The sequence below is a fragment of the Ornithodoros turicata genome, chromosome 4 (assembly GCF_037126465.1).
Source record: "Ornithodoros turicata isolate Travis chromosome 4, ASM3712646v1, whole genome shotgun sequence".
NCBI lineage: Eukaryota > Metazoa > Arthropoda > Arachnida > Ixodida > Argasidae > Ornithodoros > Ornithodoros turicata.
The window spans coordinates 5,461,946-5,481,503 of record NC_088204.1 but is presented as its reverse complement, the minus strand read 5'-3'; the positions used below and the strand labels follow the sequence as shown (position 1 = coordinate 5,481,503).

Sequence of the window (19,558 nt, the reverse complement as noted above, 5' to 3'; positions counted from 1 at the left end):
CTTTTGTTTTTCTCTTAGCCTTTTTTTAGGTTGTCCGTGCTCTCCGTTGTCTGCGAGTCTTGTCGGCTTTGCCATGGCCTGATGCACTTTGGCACGCATGTATTTCGCACCTCCCGCGAAGGAGCAAAGAATGTGCTTTTCTGTAGGCGAGAACCATTCCCCAACATGCATAGTGTGACGTCACGTGACGTTTATTCTCTGTGACGTGTGGATCGTTCTCAAATGTGGGTAGATTATGCGTCACGTGTCGATAACAGTACGTGTCGAATTTGGAGTGAAGTGAGATGCCAAAACGAATGAACTACGGCCTTGGGACTTAATCTGATAGCACGTACGTTCGGTAGGAAATATTTTTGGGATTTTGTGAGAGAGCTATCTCGCTAATCTAGCCCGAAATCTGTGATTATCTTACTCCAGACTGTTTGTTGTACTCCAGTATTTTGTTTATATTTATCCAGACTATCGATTGAACGATGTTGATACGAAGAATGCATTTCCCTGCGTTTTGGGAGCAGAAGCACAACTCAACTAGATGTTGATAAAAGATAATACGAGTGGTGTTTGACAAGATTCTTAAAAACATACTTTTTGCGCTGCAATGCACCACAACAAAGTTCTAGAAGCAAATTCTTCTGTATTCTATTGCCTGTCATTTACTATAAAATGACAAGTGTTACACAGAAACGGATCAACACCTACATTATTACAACACCTTATGTTCTACATATAAACGCCCTCCGATGTGAGGTAAATCACAATATGCGAAAATCATTGCACGGTCACTTTGACTTGACGCTCCCGAAGTGAATCCTTTTCGCAGTCATATTGACATAACACCCAGGATACCATTCGTTCGTCTACATTTATTTATTAATTGTTTTATTCTTAAGCAGCAGAACAAACATCCCCGGGAGGAGTCTTCTCTATTTGCTTTCCAAATTAAGTGTACGCTACACGGTCTTCTTTCAAATTGTATCCGCATACACCGGCCCAAATTATATTTCGGGATTCTCTTGAGTTTCACGGCGGAATCTGTTACTGCGACATTTTCCCGCTCGCAGAAGCACGTAATGAAGAATTTCATAATGACATTAAGGCGGGAAAACGTGAACGCGCAGGTACGGGACGTTCTTTAAACGCGATATTCGAGAAGGTTTCTTTCGTACGATTACAAAACAAGAGATGTCATTCATTTAAAGTTAGGATTTTGGTTTTAAACCATACCGGTTCCGGAGCTGCAAACATAGCAAAGAGAAACTGGCTGACATTTTGTACATATTATTGTCGTCGCGAGATATTGGTATTTAAAGTCTGTTTGTGTCAACAATAAACCTTCAGTTGAGAGCACGCTGTTTCTGTTTTCTGTCACTTCTCCCTTGTGCTTGTGTCCTTTTTTACTGCGTTTAATTGTGCTACTATGACATTTTATAGTTGCATGTATCTCCTACCTCTTTGTCAAGGTTTCGACAAAATGTTTCTAAAAAGAAGAAGAAAAGAAAGAAAAAGACACAAATACATGTGCCTGTAAAGCGTGCTTTGCCTGCATATCATCGTTGTTCGACAGGAAAGCGTACTTAACGCCCATACTGGTACAAAATCATTAAGAAGCTGTTACAATCGCTTTGAAGCGTTGTAGTTATGGCGTCACAAAATGGGTGATCGTTCCTAAAGTGCCACGTGGAAGGCCCTCACCCATTTGGTGACGTGACGTCACTAGTACATGCATAAGCAGCTTGTTTATTTGATGCTATTTGATGCCCATTCCGCGTCTATTTATCGCTTGCATGATTTCGTGGCCATCAAACCCTTCATTGTTAACATATACTATGCGCATCCCTACAATACAAAGTACATACCATACAGGACTTTGGCGTGACTCACAATCTCATTCGTCGGTAGGGTGTGGTAGATATGGCACTTCGAAGGCCACCTTAACAATTATCCACTATCACTCTCGAATACTACCTCAGCACTACTTAGACCAAAAGGCACCAGTCTTCAGCAGACGGTCCATAGTTATCCTATTTGATGACAATACATATGTGTATTATCATGAAATAGGATAACCATGAACCTCACACCAGTCACACAGAGGCACCTGAACGATAATTCACATTCCTTGGCATACCGTGAGTTCTCGTTCAAGAGTCTCTGTGTGACTGGACTTTCACTCTGATAGAATTCAATCAAGTTCGGTCTCTGAAACTTACTTTATTAAATTTACTTAAAAATTACTTATTGAGAGGAAGTGTAATCACGAGAAGGCCGTATCAATCAGCATATACGGTAGCATACCAGAGCGGAAAACCCAATGGGTCCAGGTTCGAGTCCTCGTGCAGGCACACATTGGCTTTCTTGTGAGCCTTGCTTGAACTTCATATATGGACCGTCTACTTCTAACGAATCATTCTCCGAGGCGCCAAATCCGTCTAGCCCCTGAAGCCAATACCGAAGCCAAATCCAATTAAACTCGGCTTCCGGGAGCAGCAATGACCGGCCGGAAGTCAAGGCGCTCAATGTATTCCATCCGCTTCATCCGCTTCGTCGAAACATCTGTGACAAGAAAGAGATTCTTATTTATTCTCTATTTTTTATTTATTGAGCAGACACCGCTGTTTAGAAGTTATATCGGCGGAGTAACACAAAAATTCTCGAACTCCAGTTTCAGTTATTCTTACACCAGTTTGCTTCGACTATACATAGTATTCCATCAGCAAACAGGCTCTTTTGTGCTTTTAGGATTTTTACATCAGTATTAATAAAGTGCAACACGCGAAATAGCGAAACATCGCCGTGGCGCGTGTGGTGTCAGACGGAAACGATTATCTGGACTCACATAAGAAGCACTTAGAATTGTGAACGCTCGCTGGGGGATTAGGAAGGCAGAAAGGGATTTGGCCGGGATTAGCTGGGAAGGAGAATTGGGGAGTCTAGCACAGCCTAGAGAATAATGTCCGCCTAAACTTTTATTAAGGACGTGACAGTGTTGGTGATGATAGAACAGCACGGAAGTAGGAACGGATCTTCTCACAGTTCAAGGTTTTGGACTGTAAGCTTCGCAAAAAAAAAAAAAAAAAAAGTCTTCTGGGTCCCTTCGAAATACGTATATATATATCTTGTGTGCCCGTGCTCAGTATCATTCTCTGTTAGCACCGCCGCGGTGCAACTGTTGCCATGTGCGTGGTACAGGCGTGGACAGGAGGAATGAGTGTGTGTGTAAGAGAGAGAGGGGGTAGTAGGTGTCCTGGGCCGACTTCGAGAGGAATTGTGTCTCTATCTGCCTGAAAATTCTACCCGGAAACCCGTGGAAAAAGAAAGAGTGGGAAGAGAAAGGATAAAGTGGGAAAAAAGTATAGCCTGCAAGTAACCTTGTAGGTATAGCCCAGCGATAACTCCCCATTCTAGTCACCTGACACTGACAATAATTAGTTAGTATAATAATATTAATAAACTTAGCATTAATTAGTCACATAGCATTCATTATTTAGCTTCATTACTTCAAGCGTTATAGCACTTGCGTTCTGTGTCCCCTATTCTCACGCGCCTTATTCTAAAACTCCCTAATATGGACGAGGAAATGTCGTCTGCTTCGACGTGTCGTCTGCGTTGAGCACGAAGCAGACGACGGTCTGTTGCATCGCAGAGACGACTGAATAAATTCATTTCGCAGTAAACTCTTTCTATCTTTTGCTGTATCCCCGCCACATTTTCTCATCGGCGAGCAAGCCCCTGCATATGACAGCTAATACGTCGGAAAGAGGCCCCGCCAAAAACAAGGCAACTTTCTATTCTCTTGTTGAACCAATAAAACGGCTTTATATACACGCTAAAGCAAACCAACGATAAAACCCAAAATACGACGCCATTTTTCTCGGTAATTTTGTTTCCTCCCTTTACAGTGTTTCTTTGAAGTAGCTCGAAAAGAGGAGAAATTTAATAATGAGCTCGTCCAGCAAGACAGGACCCCGTGACTGACGCATTCGCCTCGACGATCTATACTGCAACACAGTGGTGGAATCTTGGTAGTGTAGCATATTGTGGCAATCTTGGAAGCCTTCCAAGTGCACGAGCCGCTCTCGGCGAAGACTAGTTGCATCATGGCTTCTTCGCTTTGTATGGCGGGCTGGTATTCGCTTCTTTCCTAATCTCAATGGAGGTCAAGAAGGAGGGCTCTGCGTTGATACGAGATTTGGGCTCTGCAGTCTTCTATCGGCAGACGCCGCTGTGATCCAACAGGAGATTTATAAGAAACTGGTGTGATAGTTGTACATTTAACCATGCTCCACCGCAAATATCAGGCAGACAAAGGAGGAAGAGATTGCGCATTAATATATTTGATGTGGTAATATGTAAAATATTTGATACATTCGTCCAACAGGGCGATTTAAATCGGATAAAATTAATTAACTGAAATAGTATCATTGTCAATGAAAAAATGGCTAGGAAGCAAGCGAGCTGGTGAAGATGATGCATAATGTAAAAACCCCGAGACTAGGGAACACGAAGGGACAGACACAACACGAAGTCTCAAACTGACTGAGACTTCGACTTGAGACTTCGTGTTGTGTCTGTCCCTTCGTGTTCCCTAGTCTCGGGGTTTATACATTATGCAGTATCATTGTGTCGAATAATGGGCCTCGCTTTTGATGAAAGCAAAACGTGACAAGATGATATGTTGGAAGTGGCAGTCATGTTACAAGGCAAACTAACATGAACATGAGTCATTTCTGTTCAGTAATAAACCTGTTTTTTCAGTGATAAAATATAGGTGACGTCATCACTGATGAAAAAAAAATGGGGACAAGGATATCTCTCATAACCTTAAAAAGTATCAGCCGTCAGTTCCAAACTTCTCAATGACAATTTTCACTGACAAACTTCACTCACAAACTTTATAAGATCCGTCCCAATAACTATCACGAAACAGACCGTCGTTTCTTGCACGTACGTCTAATTCGACGGCGACAAGCGAGTCTGTACCACACGCATCCTATTACAGAGTAAGCGCCACCAACAAACAGCCTCCTTTGTGACGCTGTAAGCACCTCTCTTACGGAACCACCTGCATCGGAAGCCGTATCTTCCTTCGTCCCGTCCTTCTGGAGGTCGCCTGCCGCCGCTATTCCTCGAGGCAGGAACCCTCTCGGCGGTCCGTCCCGCAAAATCCCAGTTGTGCCGCATTATCGATTTGGCCGCTAGAGAGAGTCTACGGTCGCCCGCGCTCCTCGACACCCCCAAAGCCACGCGCAGAACAGAATGGCCCCCTTCCCCCCCCCCCGTCCCCCGCATCGGAGAAGAAAAGCTACATTTCCGCCCCCCCTCGCCAAACTCTGCATTGATCGAGAAAACTAGGGCAATCGCATAGGCAGAGCGATTGCATCCCAGAAAATTTGGCGCGAGCGAACGTCCGAATGGGAACGTTCGCTGCCACGCTCGCCGTGCTCGAATTTTCCAGAAGCGGCGCATTCCACAGACGCGGACGACACGCTTTTCGCGTGTCGTCTGCGAATCGTGTCGTCTGCGCTGTTACTATACGCCGCTTCAGGTGGTGTTGACGGCATGGAAGTTTGTTTACGTTCACGTTAATTAATTAATTCGCCAATTAATGTCTTTATATATCTTGCTTTTAATTAACGATAACCCTACATGGAATTTGTTTGGCTTCTGGTATTGCATGAACGGACCTAGGAAAATACGTAGCATAGCGCTTGTTGGCTCCGAATGAAGTGTGATCCGTATCGTGTTTTTTTTTTTTTTTCGAATAGAGAGGAAGGGGGACGATAATTGATTCAGATACAGTGTCATTAAATATTTTATCAAAATTACAATTTCTGGCTTTGCGCAACGTTAGTCAATCTTGTATTACTATTAAAGTGGATGTCGAAACTCGAAAAGTGAATGTGAAATGTTGTGAGCAGGGCTTGAGAGAAAGGCGCTTGATCTCCCTACAATACCCAGTTGTAAAAAATGATAATAATAACAACAATATATATGTAAGTGTGAGTATTTTTGAGTTGTATGAATTGTTCTATGAATCGTACTTCAACGGAACGCGAATTCTGCGCTTGGTCACGTCCTGTAAATCATACTCTGCCACGTCAAGACTACTATTGCGGCGAAGTTACCTTTACAGAAATGTGGAACCCTGTGTTTGACACGACCTACAATTTTTGGATGACAAATTTTTGGAATGACAAGAGTGGGATGCCGTACAAAAAAAAAAAAAAAAAGAAGAATACTTTCTGAGATTGATAACGAGAAAAAGCTCCGACTAGCTGTTATAGCAGAACGCCAGGCGAAAGTACTCGATGACTGGATAAACCATTCAGTATAAGGACAACCGCACATTTGATACAAACGAGCATCGGATCGGGGAACGCGTGGAAGGAAAGGAGGAGAGAACGAATGGGGAGAGACGGGCCGAGTAAAACCAATCAAGAGGCAGATCAAAAGTAATGGCGTCATTCCTTGTTCTGCTATACGGCGTCAAAAAAAAAAAACAAAAAACAAATCAGTCGAACAAAAGAAAGTTGTGGAAGGCCAATCCCGGCCAAGCTTTCTCGGCTTTCCGCTCGTGTGCTCTTGGTGGGTTATTCTTCCGAAAAATCGTCGTAGTAGCGTTGCGCATATCCTCGCAAAGAAGAAGAAGAAGAAGATAAAAAGAAAGGGGGAAGGGAGTGAAAGGACAAGCACAGAAGGTGAAAAAAGAAAGAGAAAAAAAAAAGAAATATGCCAGTCAGAGTTGAAGCAAAGTCTGGAGGGAGTAACAATGGAACGTCTTGACGTTTTGAGAGGGAAGTAAAATGTTCGGGGCTCGCTCCTTCTGAATCTTCTTTCTCTTTAAGTGTGTCTGCGTTATTTCCCTGACATGAGTGTGTGTGTGTGTGTGTGTGTGTGTGTATGCTTTTGCGTAAGGAAACGGTGTTTCAGCGCAGACGCAACTAAGGAACACGCGAAGTGGGGGGAAATTACTACCCTGAGGGGGCAGCACTGGCAAGTCGCACTGTCCGAGGCTGTAATCTGTCTCTTTCCATCGCTTAACCAACATGGCGGCTGAAAATGACCAGCTATACGAGATGAGAATGTAGTGGCAGCGCTGACGGCTGTTATTTAAGAGCCGCGCTGACTGAGAGAGCGGTCGCATGGGGCGCTGCTTTTCAGGCACTGTTCCTCTTTTGTGTCCCAATGAGAGTATACTACATACAATGTGGATGAAACGTCGTTAGGGGGCTTAATTGGCGGACTTCCGCTCCTCTTTTTTCTTTATGCTTCTTTCGGGCGCTAAATTAAATCAATGTTCGTTATCGTTGTTTTTTTCCCTTACCCGCAATTGTTTTTTGTGATGTATGCTCGATAGATTTATACTGTACTTTAAATAACGCTGGTATTATGAATAACGGAAGAAAAGTGTTTTAGTGCTCTAGAATAGTGTTATTATGAATAAGAGAAGAAAAAGACTTATTCGAGTGAAATAATCTGGGGATATCAACTGTTCATGCGCCTGTTCATACAGGGACAGATATCAAAACTAATAATATTAATAGATAATTGGGATGAAGCTGTAAGAAAAGAAGGGAGTAGATTTGGGAGGAACTACTGGTCCTCGCGAGTGTAGTTACTCCCATTTTATTCCCCTGATCCCTAACACAGCAAATAGTCCTTAAAGTTGTGTAAGACTTCATGCAACCATAATTTCGAGACTTATGGTTGAGGAATCTAGACCCTCAAAATACCGAAATTACTAATTTTTCTTAGTGTTTATGTACGACGAGAGTATAGGTAAGGTAAAAATAGGTACGATAAAGTTATTTTTTATTTCGTTATTTTATTTGTATTTTTCAGGTGCCCACGAACGGCCAAAGGGCCTCCCTGATGGTGCACCATACAAACAATCTACAGCAAAGAAATGATAATGAACAATAAATTTAAAACACGATAAATAATCAATCAATCAATCAATCAAAACACGATAAAACAAAAAGATGGACACCGACGAAAGACATACTATAAGGTTAGTAAGGCGTCAGCTGGCATAGCTTAGATTAAGGCCTGCTATGAAGGATGTATAGATCTTAAGAAGGTAGGTAGATAGGTAGGTATAAGAAGGTAGGTTCTTCATAGGAAGGTCTTTTTTTTTTTTTTTGCATTGAGATTTCGCACGTGAACTCTCCTACCCTGTTGCTTTTGATGCCAAGTTTCGTGGTGATGTTTTCATCCATTCCGTTTCAAAGTGTATAGATTTGTGTAGTTTCCTTTTCCCTTTCCGAATTACGCGTCCTGGAGTAGCCAGTCCCCAGTGGCGCGGGACTAACATCTCCGTTTTTTTTTCTTCTACAAATCACATCATATCATAAAGAAGGTATAATCTCTTAGAAGTGTCTATAGGAGTCACAGATAAACCGTTGGTGATGGAACTACATGTTAATACGCAGGAGGTCGGTACGTCGGAGTTGTACCTGAACTTAGACCCCGGACTACGGCACTTGACCGACGCCCTATTCGCCCTTCTGTCCGCCAACCGGTGGTACGAATTCGCTCTGGTCGCCGAGGAGTCTGCCGCGTCCACTGCCCTGGCTCAAGACTTGGTGTCCAGGACGCGCGAGACCCCATGGCGGCCCATGGTACGGGTCGCGCTCCCGCCTTCTGGTAGACCTTTGTTGCACGACGTGGGACAACCTCTGCTGGCCAGTCCCGCCAGGGTGGTCGTCCTATTTTGCGGCCCTCAACGTGCAGTGGAAGTCCTGGAGGCGGCGGCGAAGTTGGGTCTGCTACGGGGCGAGCACGCCTGGCTCATCGTGGAGCCCCCGACGGCTGTGGTGGAAGGGAGCTCCTTGGATGAGATCATGGGGTGGGTACGACCAACGCCTCCTACACTCTTAAAAATGAACTTCACCGCATAGCACGCTCCTAGCCAACCATCATTTCGAATGATGTCATTGTATCTGCCCTGATTTGTTCAAAACGGGAGGTGTACGCCTTTTTTTGTGACAATTTATGAACAGCGCAAGTGTCACAGCAAAGGCGTACGCCTCCCGTTTTCCCTACCAGGGTTGCGGAATGGGATCACCCATTCCATTCCAACTCCATTCCTTTCAATTCCTCGGAATGAAAAGGTATGGTCAGTTCCCGCTCCCGGAATGGCTTGGCAACCCCATTCCATTCCTTTAATTCCACCAATAAAAGAATTAGGACCGGTAACCGTACTAGCTATACAGCAGTGCTATTAGAGGAGATTGACATTACCCAGCACGGACAAAGCACAAAGACAAGGTTATTTCGCCCTCCTCCTTTCCTCCTCCTCTTCATTGGCAAGTGATGTGGAGTTGTGGGTCTCACACTAGTGAAGCCAGAATCTCAATTTTATTTCTCCTTAAAATTAAACCAAACCATCGCCCTTGACCGTGTGGCACACAGACCATTACATTCCAATTCGATTCCGCCTGAAAAAAAAAAATGCCTAATTCCATTCCCATTCCATTCCCAGGACAGTTTCCGCCATTCCATTCCAATTCCATTCCAATCCAATTCCAATTCCATTCCGGACTCTGATAAATCTGGAATTGGGTTGAACACGACCATAGTCCGATAAAGCTGGATTTTACATAATATGTTGTTGCAAGTGGCTTCGAATTGTATTGTGTCCTATAGGGCCGTATTTTGTCTCAGTTCAATTGTTCTCGGGCGATTGTAAATAGAATTCTGAATTGTGTATTGTAGGCACAGTAGGTGTGTATTGTAGGCACAGGAAACACTCCTTATTTCTATGCAGCAGTATCCACGTTATTTGCAGCAGTGTTCGACTTCAATACAAGTGTATTTTTTGCAATGAACGGTATTCTTCAAAATATTTATTAAATAGTATTCTGCGTAGTGTTCTCTATTCCTTTCGGGTGAGAGCTAATTCAAAGAAAGTTGAACATGATTTCAAAGCAGGATGCACATGTCATGCGCATGCCTCGCAGTCGCAGTTTTTTTTTTCTTCTTTTTTTCATTCATTCTATCATTAAACTCTTTTCTACCGCCTTACTCGGTTGCACCTTTCCTCTTCACAATATGGTTCCAAATAAATAAATAAATAAAAGTTCCCAATAGTACTCTATTCCACACTCTTAGAAATGAACTTCACTACATAGCACGCACCTAGCCAACCATAATCTCGAATGATATCGTTATCTGCCCTGATTTGTTCAAAACGTGAAGCGTACGCCTTTTTTGTGACACTTATGCTGTTCATAATTGTCACCAAAAAAATGCGTACGCCTCCCGTTTTCAGCAAATCGGTGCAGATAACAATATCATTCGAGGTGATGCTTGGCTAGGAGCGTGCTGTGCGGCGAAGTTCATTTTTAAGAGTGCAGTAACTACCCAATTCAATTATAACTGCCTCGATTGCAATGAAGTGATCAATCCTAACAAAATAGTATTCCAATGGTATATATTCCTCAAAACGGTTCCTGTCCTTTTTATTTACAGTCAAACTCCTTTACAACGAAACTCAGGGGACAGCAAAAAAAAAAAAAAAAAAAAAAGTTGCAGTAAAGGTATTTTCGTTAAAAAGGATGTCCATTATTGGACCTATAAGGCTCCAAAGGGACCGCAAAAAAATTTGCTGTAGTGGTATTTTCGTTAAAACGGTGTTCGCTATAAAGGAGTTTGACTGTATTTATTTTTTTCCTGTGGCTTGTCCGACTTGGAAATCTTGTCCAACGCCTAATACCTCGATATTCCCCCGTTATATTAGGGCGGACGGCACGTTCTTTCTACCTCCGGGGCTTCTTCGGCTGCGGCTTCGTGAAATGAGTGCCACGGAGCGCCAGGAATCCTCCCGATGGCTGGCGGGACTCGTATTAGATGCTGTGCATCGCTGGGGCCCCGTCGAATGGCCCGTAGCACTAAGGAACGCTACAACGGACACATCGAAACCTTCCTGCTGGGATCCACCCACACCTCGAAGAAAGGCCTTCTCCAAGAGGTTCTTTCAGTAAGCATTTCGTCAGCTCTCAATAGACTTGTAGTGAAGTTTTTACAGTGAACCCTCGTGAATATGACCCCCGATAATCTGACATACGCGCTTTACGACCATACTCTTCGGGGAACAATGCCGTGAAACCTCTGCATATCCCCCCCGTTAATATGACAATTCCGCATCATGACCAAAATTTTCGGGAACGACCACGGTCATAATAACCCTCGTTAATATGACCCCTGATAATCTGACATACGCGCTTTACGACCATACTCTTTGGGGAACAATGCCGTGAAACCTCTGCATATCCCCCCGTTAATATGACAATTCCGCATCATGACCAAAATTTTCGGGAACGACCACGGTCATAATAACCCTCGTTAATATGGCCCCCCGATAATCTGACATACGCGCTTTACGACCATACTCTTTGGGGAACAATGCCGTGAAACCTCTGCATATCCCCCCCCGTTAATATGACAATTCCGCATCATGACCAAAATTTTCGGGAACGACCACGGTCATAATAACCCTCGGTAATATGACCCCCGATAATCTGACATACGCGCTTTACGACCATACTCTTGGGGAACAATGCTGTGAAACCTCTGCAAATCCCCCCCCCCCGTTAATATGACAATTCCGCATTATGACCAAAATTTTCGGGAACGACCACGGTCATAATAACCCTCGTTAATATGACCCCCGATAATCTGACATACGCGCTTTACGACCATACTCTTCGGGGAACAATGCCGTGAAACCTCTGCAAATCCCACCCCCCTCCCCGTTAATATGACAACTCCGCATCATGACCAAAATTTTCGGGAACGACCACGGTCATAATAACGAGGGTTCGCTGTATTTGATTCCGTGTTAGCGCAGCGAAGCAACTGTGGCTATGAGCGGCGTACAGACGAGGACAGATGGAGAGAGTACAGCAGGAAATAGTGGGGGGACAGGAGGCGGTTAGTGTGCGTCCTGGGCAGACTTCAGGGGGAAACTATGCCGACATTAGTCTGCAAAGATGGGAAAAACCCAGGGAGAACCTCAGACAGCACAGCCGGTGGTATAGGATTCGAACCCAGCACCTTCCAGTATACAGCACGACCTTGGCTACCACCAACGAGCGCATGCCACTGGTGCCAATTGACCTCTACCCGAGAAACGTCATCGTGACGTTGGTAGACAGACTGAAACCGAAACAAATCGGAAGGGGAGGGCCGGGTTCCACGAATGGCCACTTGTTCGCTGCCTCCTATTGAAAGAAAAGTAGAACCGAAGGTCGCGTCCCTTTCAGGCACTATCGTAATCCCCTCAAGACCGTGGCTTTCGGGCGTGACCTTATTCACCACCCCTAGCTTCGACCGTAGTTCGACACTACCAAACTGGTGGCGCTGTCGAACACTATGACGTCATTTGTTTACAAACAGGGAGAGGTCTATTGAGGTAAACATGCCTGGAGGAGTATCGGAGGAAGAAAATCGACGTATTTCCAGAGTTACGCACATTTTACCTTGAGACTCACGTGGACGAGCAAGAGGGAGAATCTCCTCATCAGCGCGCGTGACGTTCACGCCAGGATGGTCACGTGTCAGCGTTTCCTTTCCCTCATTTCCTCCTCACGTATTCTCTACGCTGCTGACGAAGCTTGGCGCCAAGGAAACGCCCTCGTGTCGTCACAATGTCGTCACACTGACGTCTCCCTGCGCGAATCGTGTGGGTTCCAATGATTTATTTTGCCGATAACAAAATTATCCCGCTCACGCCGGCTTAAAAGTGGCGCAGGGATTTGGTAAATTAAGGAAGGCACTATCCGTGAAAACAATAATCTACAAGTTGGTAAGAGAATTATACCTCTTGAGAAAAAAAAATAGAAAAAAAAACGGAAGAAAGCGAGGTAGTATTGATTGTCGAGCGGCTTCTCTAAACGAAAGATGTCATTCAACGAAGTGGTCTCTAAAACGTGTGTGTGTGTCATCTTCCTTATTATTTATTCCTTCCTTAATCCTTTCATTTATTTATTTTTTCTCTATATAGAAGATATTGTGGAGAAAAGAGAAAGAGAGTGGGGAACAAAAAAATGGCGACGAGCGAGATTGAGAGTTCCAACACACACACAGCCGCGATTCGCGTGCGTCGCACACGAAAAGTCTATCTTGATATGGGGTCTATTATTCTTAAGACAATTCTAAGAACCATCACAAACAACACATTAAAAAAAAGCTGCATCTTTCGGCGAAAACCTTTTTGAAACGCTATTAAACCTTTATTTAAAGCGATTTAATGTTCCGCGAAATCGTTTAATTTTCATTGTTTACAATCGTCGCTGTGGTTGGTTGCGCAATTTCCGCGTACCGCAAACACGGTCTTGCGATCACGTGACCCTAAAGCCGCGGATAGACTTACACGGAGGTTGACCGTATATAGACCCATAGCTTCAAAAGCGATACCTTCCGGCAACGAACCTCAAAAACAGACACGCCTCATCGATTTTGGAACGGACGGAGGACGGAGGACCTATAAGAGACGGCGAGGAAACGAGATCCCTCGCAGCTTTTGTGATCCGTTCCTTTATTGCCATTGCGATTTATCGTGGCTGAAGGATTCGTTTAAAGTAGCACAGAAGTAATTTTCTGTCACCCTGTTTTCGTCCTATAAAACTGTTAGGTAGCCCAGTAAGATGCGCCATGCGAAGTAATTCACACCACAGAGTCATAATTATCGCAGGAATTGAATTTAAAGTACGCCGCAAAACGCGACCGTGTACAACGGCGGTGGAGAGCAGTACCATCCTGCGATCTGTCTGGGACCTCGCGCTGACGCTACAAGGACCACGCTCGCTGATTGGTCCAGAGAAATGTTGTCTGCTTCTCCGCTGTCGTCTGCTACACCGCTGTCGTCTGCTACTCGGCTATTCGGGGTTCTGAAAAAGCATTGCTCCTTGCGAGAAATGTTGTCTGCTTCTCCGCTGTCGTCTGCTACTCCGCTGTCGTCTGCTACTCGGCTGTTCGGGGTTCTGAAAAAGCATTGCTCCTGGCTCGGTCATGATTCGGCGAAGTGGCAAAACTGGTTTACGGCGGCAAAGGGACAAGGCGCTGACCCCCACTGACCGGCGAATCAGAACGAGTTCTCCTTGCAACGTCATCGGTGGCGTGGCATCATACCTTCTCCTCCTCGTTATACCCGGAGTGGCGAGTTAAGGGTGAAAGCGAGGAGCCATGTTTATGGGATTTTTTTTTTCTTCTGGGAGACAAATTGCACACATCAAAACCTTTCGCGCTATTCGGTAAAACGACACACACACTTTCATCAGACGTCTTAATCTGATTTTCTTTTTCTTTCTTTTTTTTTTGATGGCCCTCTGTACCCTGAAATTTTAGCGAGCCTCTTGCTCACTAAGATACCCACATAGTAAAACTGAGTACCGACACTTCGACAGTTAACAAAACTACTTTTTGGCTACGGATTTAGGACTACATATATAGATGCACCACAAACCACAAAAGGATGTTTGTGAAAGAAAACAAACGAAAATATGTATTTTTTTTTCTTCTTCTTCTTGTCGACACTTATTTTCTGCCTTTCAGTCCTTTGGTAGCGACGAGACGACGCTTGACACATTGACACTCGTGTCTTGCCTCTAAGGTGGATTATGAAGACGGTATGCTAACCTGGGAGTCATAGATCGTATTGAAAGTTGAAGTGCAGAGGTGTCGTTAGCATACTCCAAGTAAATACGTAGGGATGGCTGCAGGTGATTTCAAGTACATAGCTGTGGTGGCAGGTGCGTTGTGATACGTAGAAGGAGGCACTTTGAAAGAGCTTCAAGTGCATAGGGGTGGACGGAAAGTGCTTTCGAGTACATACTCTGTTGGGGAAATACTTTTCGCTGCTATAACGAAGACCGGCTGACCGATGCGTCCGAAAATAAAAAGATCGCCGAAAATTCCGAAAAGAGGCCGGACTAAGTAAGTTAAGTCCGTCATAGAATACCTCATCTGTTCCTTTCGAGTATATCGACTGCTACCTAATGGAGGTGTGGTGCTTGCATAATCAGAACAAGGCGTATATCTTCATGATCCCACGACGGATGACGAATATCGAACCAGAATCGCAGAATATTGCACGGATGCTTTTGTTTACGAAACATCGACGCTTCCCCACAGTGCCCATGAATGCTCCCGTCAGTTCGATTTCCGATACTGGAACGCACTTTTAATTCAACCGCGGCTATTTCCGGTAAGAAGGAAACTCAGTTTCCGTATCATTTCCCGAACAACTGCGGTAATTAACGTCCGCCCGTATCCGGTGCAGCCGAACAAACACAGCTCCTAATAAACCTTCCGAGTACCTCATAGAACGAAAACAAGTACGATATAACGCATAACATTCGTCGGGAAAGCGGATGATTTTGTTATTTTTTTATTTTATTTTATTTATTTTTTTCGTTGTGAAAGGGTCGCAGGGCTGAATAGCTGAACCCAGAGCGGGTATTATTATCGCCGTCTCTTCGGTGATGTACAATACAAAACTGTACAAAGTTCGAGGGCACAAAAAGTGCCCGTGGGAGAGAAGTGCATCAGGAGGCGATGAAAACGAATCGTCTTTGGTTGGCTCAGTTGCTTGCACGCTTTTTCGACTCGTGCTGTGTTCACGCTGAGGTGCAACTGAGGTAATAGACCATTTTAGAAAAGCAAGCGCCACCTGTGGCAGAACATTCCTGGTGTGCGTAGCAGCAGCGTCAGCCGGGGTAAGCCATAACCGAAGCAGACGACAGAGCAGTGTCCCCCAAAGTTCCCATGCTGCTTTGCGCCGCGCGCTTGGTGGCGCGCGCATCTTTGTAAAATCGTCTATCGCAGTTATCAAAGGTACCCACTTCAGGAATGCGGCCGCTTTCCACACCAAGACTGGGAGGGTGACGCGGGTTCGGATCCCCGCACCGTCTGTGCAGACTTTACCGACGAATGTCGTCGAAGTCGGCTCAGGACGCATGCTAACCCCTCCGTCCCCCACGCCTTCCTGCTGTCCTCTCCCCATCTGTCCACGTCTATACGCCGCTCGTAGCCACAGTTGCTTCACGGCGTTAACACGGAAGAAATAAAAAAAGTTCACGAATATTCTGCTCACGCATTGCTTTACGCATTGCTTTACGCATCGCTTTACGCATCGCTCATTATTCTGCGTCTACCACGAATTCTCAGCTCATGTACAATGTTCACAATTGAACAGATTCTTGAAGGCGGCGGCGGAAGACCACCTGTCCCTCCGGCCTCCTCCTCCGCGAGGTCCCGGTACGGAACACGAGCAACCAGTACCTGAAGAGCCCTGGTTCCCCGTCGTCTTCGACATTCTCAACCTGGCCGGAGGAACCAACCCGAGGTGGCGTCGTGTGGGCAACGTCACCGGAGGCGGCAAGGCAGTCCTAGACGACGTCGAGTGGCCCGGTGGCGACGAAACCGGTCCCCAAAGGGGCTGCGGACGTCAAAGGTTCCGTGTGGTGACGGCGTACGCCCCGCCCTTTGTCATGCCGTCCACTCGTATTGACAACGGAAGTTGCCTCACAGGCGTCCCATGCCTACAGGTCCAGCTCCGTTTTTATTTCTAACATTTCGCAAAATAAATTTTATAGCGCATGCTCTTTCGCGGAGGGCTCTAACGCCGGTCTCACTAAAGTGGCATTACGGACTACTACTTTTTGTTGTTGTTGTTGGAATTTTCGAAAGAACCCGCAAAACATCATAGTTTCGGATTATCCATGAGTAAGTTACGTCAGCGAGAGCTATGGCCTCTGTAAGAGCGCGTCTCTGCTCTCCAACGCACGTTGGAAAACTTCCTGCAGCGATGATGAACAGTGAGAAATCGAAACCTCCGAGCACCAATGGCAGATTGAGCCACCCATAGAGTCATACTTGTCCCAAATAGAAATTAATTTTATGATACTTTCTCCTCCCATAGAGAGATAATGTTTTGGGAGAGTACAGTGTGTGTGGGGGGGGGGGGTGAGTCACGTGGATTGTAATGGCACACATGCGGGATGATTCTGAAAGCACGAGATATGGTGCCACTTTAAGGACCTGCCATGCTAAAAATAAATCGTCACAGCCCTTGTGCGTCACCGTTAGGGTCGTGGACCAGCGCACATCCAATTTCTCAATCATAACTGAAGCGTCATCTGCAGCTTGTGTGGTACCATGCAGGTGGGAACGGCAGAACCAGAACGGATCTCAGCAGCCCTCGCCGACTACCGGCGCGGCGTCGGCGAGGGCATCATTTACAACATCAGCTGCTGCGCCGGTATGGCCGTCGACCTCCTGGCCGCCCTCGCAAGAGACCTTGCCTTCGACTTCGACATGTACCTGGCCGCCGACGGCACCTTTGGCACCGACCGCGGTGGTCGCTGGACGGGTGTCACCCAAGACCTCATCTCTGGAGCGGCCCACCTGGCCGCCTCAGCATATTCGGTGACCTCTCAGCGGTCCCGCCTGGTCGACTTCTCCGTGCCGTTCTTCCATTCGGGCGTCTCCTGCCTGGCGTACCCGGCGAGGCACGACGTACCCTTGTCGGCGTTCCTGGTGCCCTTCAGCGTCCCGCTCTGGGTCGCCATCTTCTTCAGCCTGAAGGCGACAGCTGTGGCAGCCGCCTTGTACGAGTGGTTCTCGCCGTTTGGACTGAACCCGTGGGGTCGTCAGCGCACTAAGAACTTCAGCCTCGCGTCTGCGTTGTGGGTGATGTGGTCTTTATTATTTTCTCACTTGGTGGCGTTCAAGGCACCAAAGTCGTGGCCCAACAAAGTCCTCATCAACCTGTGGGGCTGCTTCTCGGTCATCTTCTTGGCCAGTTATACGGCGAACATTGCTGCCCATTTCGCCGGGCTCTTCTTTCAGATGCACGTGCACGACTTTCATGATACAAGCGTGAGTTTCCCTATGCTACCGTCTGTCTATGTGCAGCAAACTATTTGTAGTGCCGGATTTGTTTGAATGGCAAAAATTATCGCAAGGTGAGGTAACCTCATAACTTTTCTTCAGTAACGGTGCTATCTGATCACTTTGTCAGTTCCTCGCCAAATGGCGAAGGCAGTTTATTTTTTTCGTCTCCCAGACGGTGGCTCTGTCACCATAAGTGTCCTACTGTGGAGAAAACAACTTACAGGTGTCACTTGAAGGGACCTTCTGGAATTCTTGCAAAAATTGACCCGGGGAAATGACCTCGTCGATGGGTCTGATTTAGCTGCGTACGGATTACATTTTCTCATTGCAGCTCCTAAGCCAGCGCACGGGAACGGCACGAGGCACAGCCGCAGAAGGCTACGTATTCGCCGAGAACAAGCGTTTATGGGAGCACATCCAGCGCTTCGGTGTCGCCTCCTTGGACGAAGGATTGGCGTCCCTCAGAGAAGGCACTCTAGACGTTCTCATCGGTGACACCGCCGTGCTAAACTATTTCCGAGCTAACGAACCTGGTTGCAGACTCAGGTTGCTCGGTAAGAATGACTCTGGTCTCCGACGCTTCCCAAGACTGCCTCTAGAGCATGTGGGTCGCGTTGGAAGAGACGAGGCTCTTGCATGACTTACCAGATAATGTCTGAGAGCGTGACTATATACTGTGGCCAGGAATGAACTGGCTCACCGTAACTGGCAATACCTGTCCTGTCCTTACAGCTGTGCTGTTCTGTCTCTCTTGTCCTTGCAATGCATGACTTACCAGATAATGTCTGAGAGCGTGACTATACTGTGGCCAGGAATGAACTGGCTCACCGCAATTGGTAATACCTGTCCTTACAAAGGTTCTGTCTCTCTTAGGAGACTCCATTTTCGACGACGCCTACGCCGTGGGTATGCAACGCGGCTTCCCACTCAAGCGTGCCGTGTCGGACCTGCTCCTGCGGTACAACGCCCTAGGATTCCTGGACCAACTTCAACGTCGTTGGTACGGTCGGGCCCCGTGCTTGACGGATCCTGCCCGTGCCCTAGAGAAGCCCCTTCCCTTGGGTGTGCGCGCTGTGGCGGGCGTTTTTATAATGCTGCTCATCGGCCTTCTCGCGGCGGTCTTCATCCTCATCGTGGAACACTTTGTGTTCCGCTACGCTCTGCCGGGCCTCAGGCGAAAGCCAAAGGACTGCTTCTGGCGATCGCCGAACCTCATGTTTTTTAGCCAGGTGCGATTACTCCATTAAATCCACAGACAAGAAAAATTGTGCTCTTCCCGTTGAAAATGTTCCCTCGACCTAAACACATCTGTCTATACTTAAAACTGCAGAAGTTGTACCGTTTCGTCAACACCGTGGAACTGGTCTCTCCTCATCATTCAGCCAAGGAGATCATGACCAACCTTCGTGAAGGGCAGATTGCAAGCCTCTTTCAGAAGAGCGTCAAGAGGGTAAGCCAATATCTAATCCTACATACAATATCTACACCTCCTGTCTTCGTCGTATGCTTTCGCCCTTGCAGAAGATCAAGGAAGAGGCTCGCCGCAGGAAGAGCAAGTCGCAGTTCTTCGAGATGATTCAAGAGATACGCAAAGTGTAAGTCCGAGACACTTTCGAAACAAAATTTCTACAAGATATCTTTGCCGTTTGTTACTCCCATC

The 19,558-nt window shown here is 46.2% G+C and overlaps 1 protein-coding gene across 1 annotated transcript in view; it reads left to right on the top strand.

Annotated features, from left to right (window-relative positions):
- Window positions 1-19,558, top strand: part of LOC135390808 (glutamate receptor ionotropic, NMDA 3B-like) — a 34,308-nt gene that overhangs the window by 11,879 nt on the left and 2,871 nt on the right. Inside the window, exons 2-9 of the mRNA XM_064620728.1 lie at window positions 8,433-8,848; window positions 10,742-10,981; window positions 16,199-16,550; window positions 17,167-17,883; window positions 18,230-18,452; window positions 18,772-19,127; window positions 19,229-19,348; window positions 19,420-19,493. Of these exons, the coding sequence (XP_064476798.1) occupies window positions 8,433-8,848; window positions 10,742-10,981; window positions 16,199-16,550; window positions 17,167-17,883; window positions 18,230-18,452; window positions 18,772-19,127; window positions 19,229-19,348; window positions 19,420-19,493 (2,498 nt within the window). The remainder of the gene's footprint in view (window positions 1-8,432; window positions 8,849-10,741; window positions 10,982-16,198; window positions 16,551-17,166; window positions 17,884-18,229; window positions 18,453-18,771; window positions 19,128-19,228; window positions 19,349-19,419; window positions 19,494-19,558) is intronic.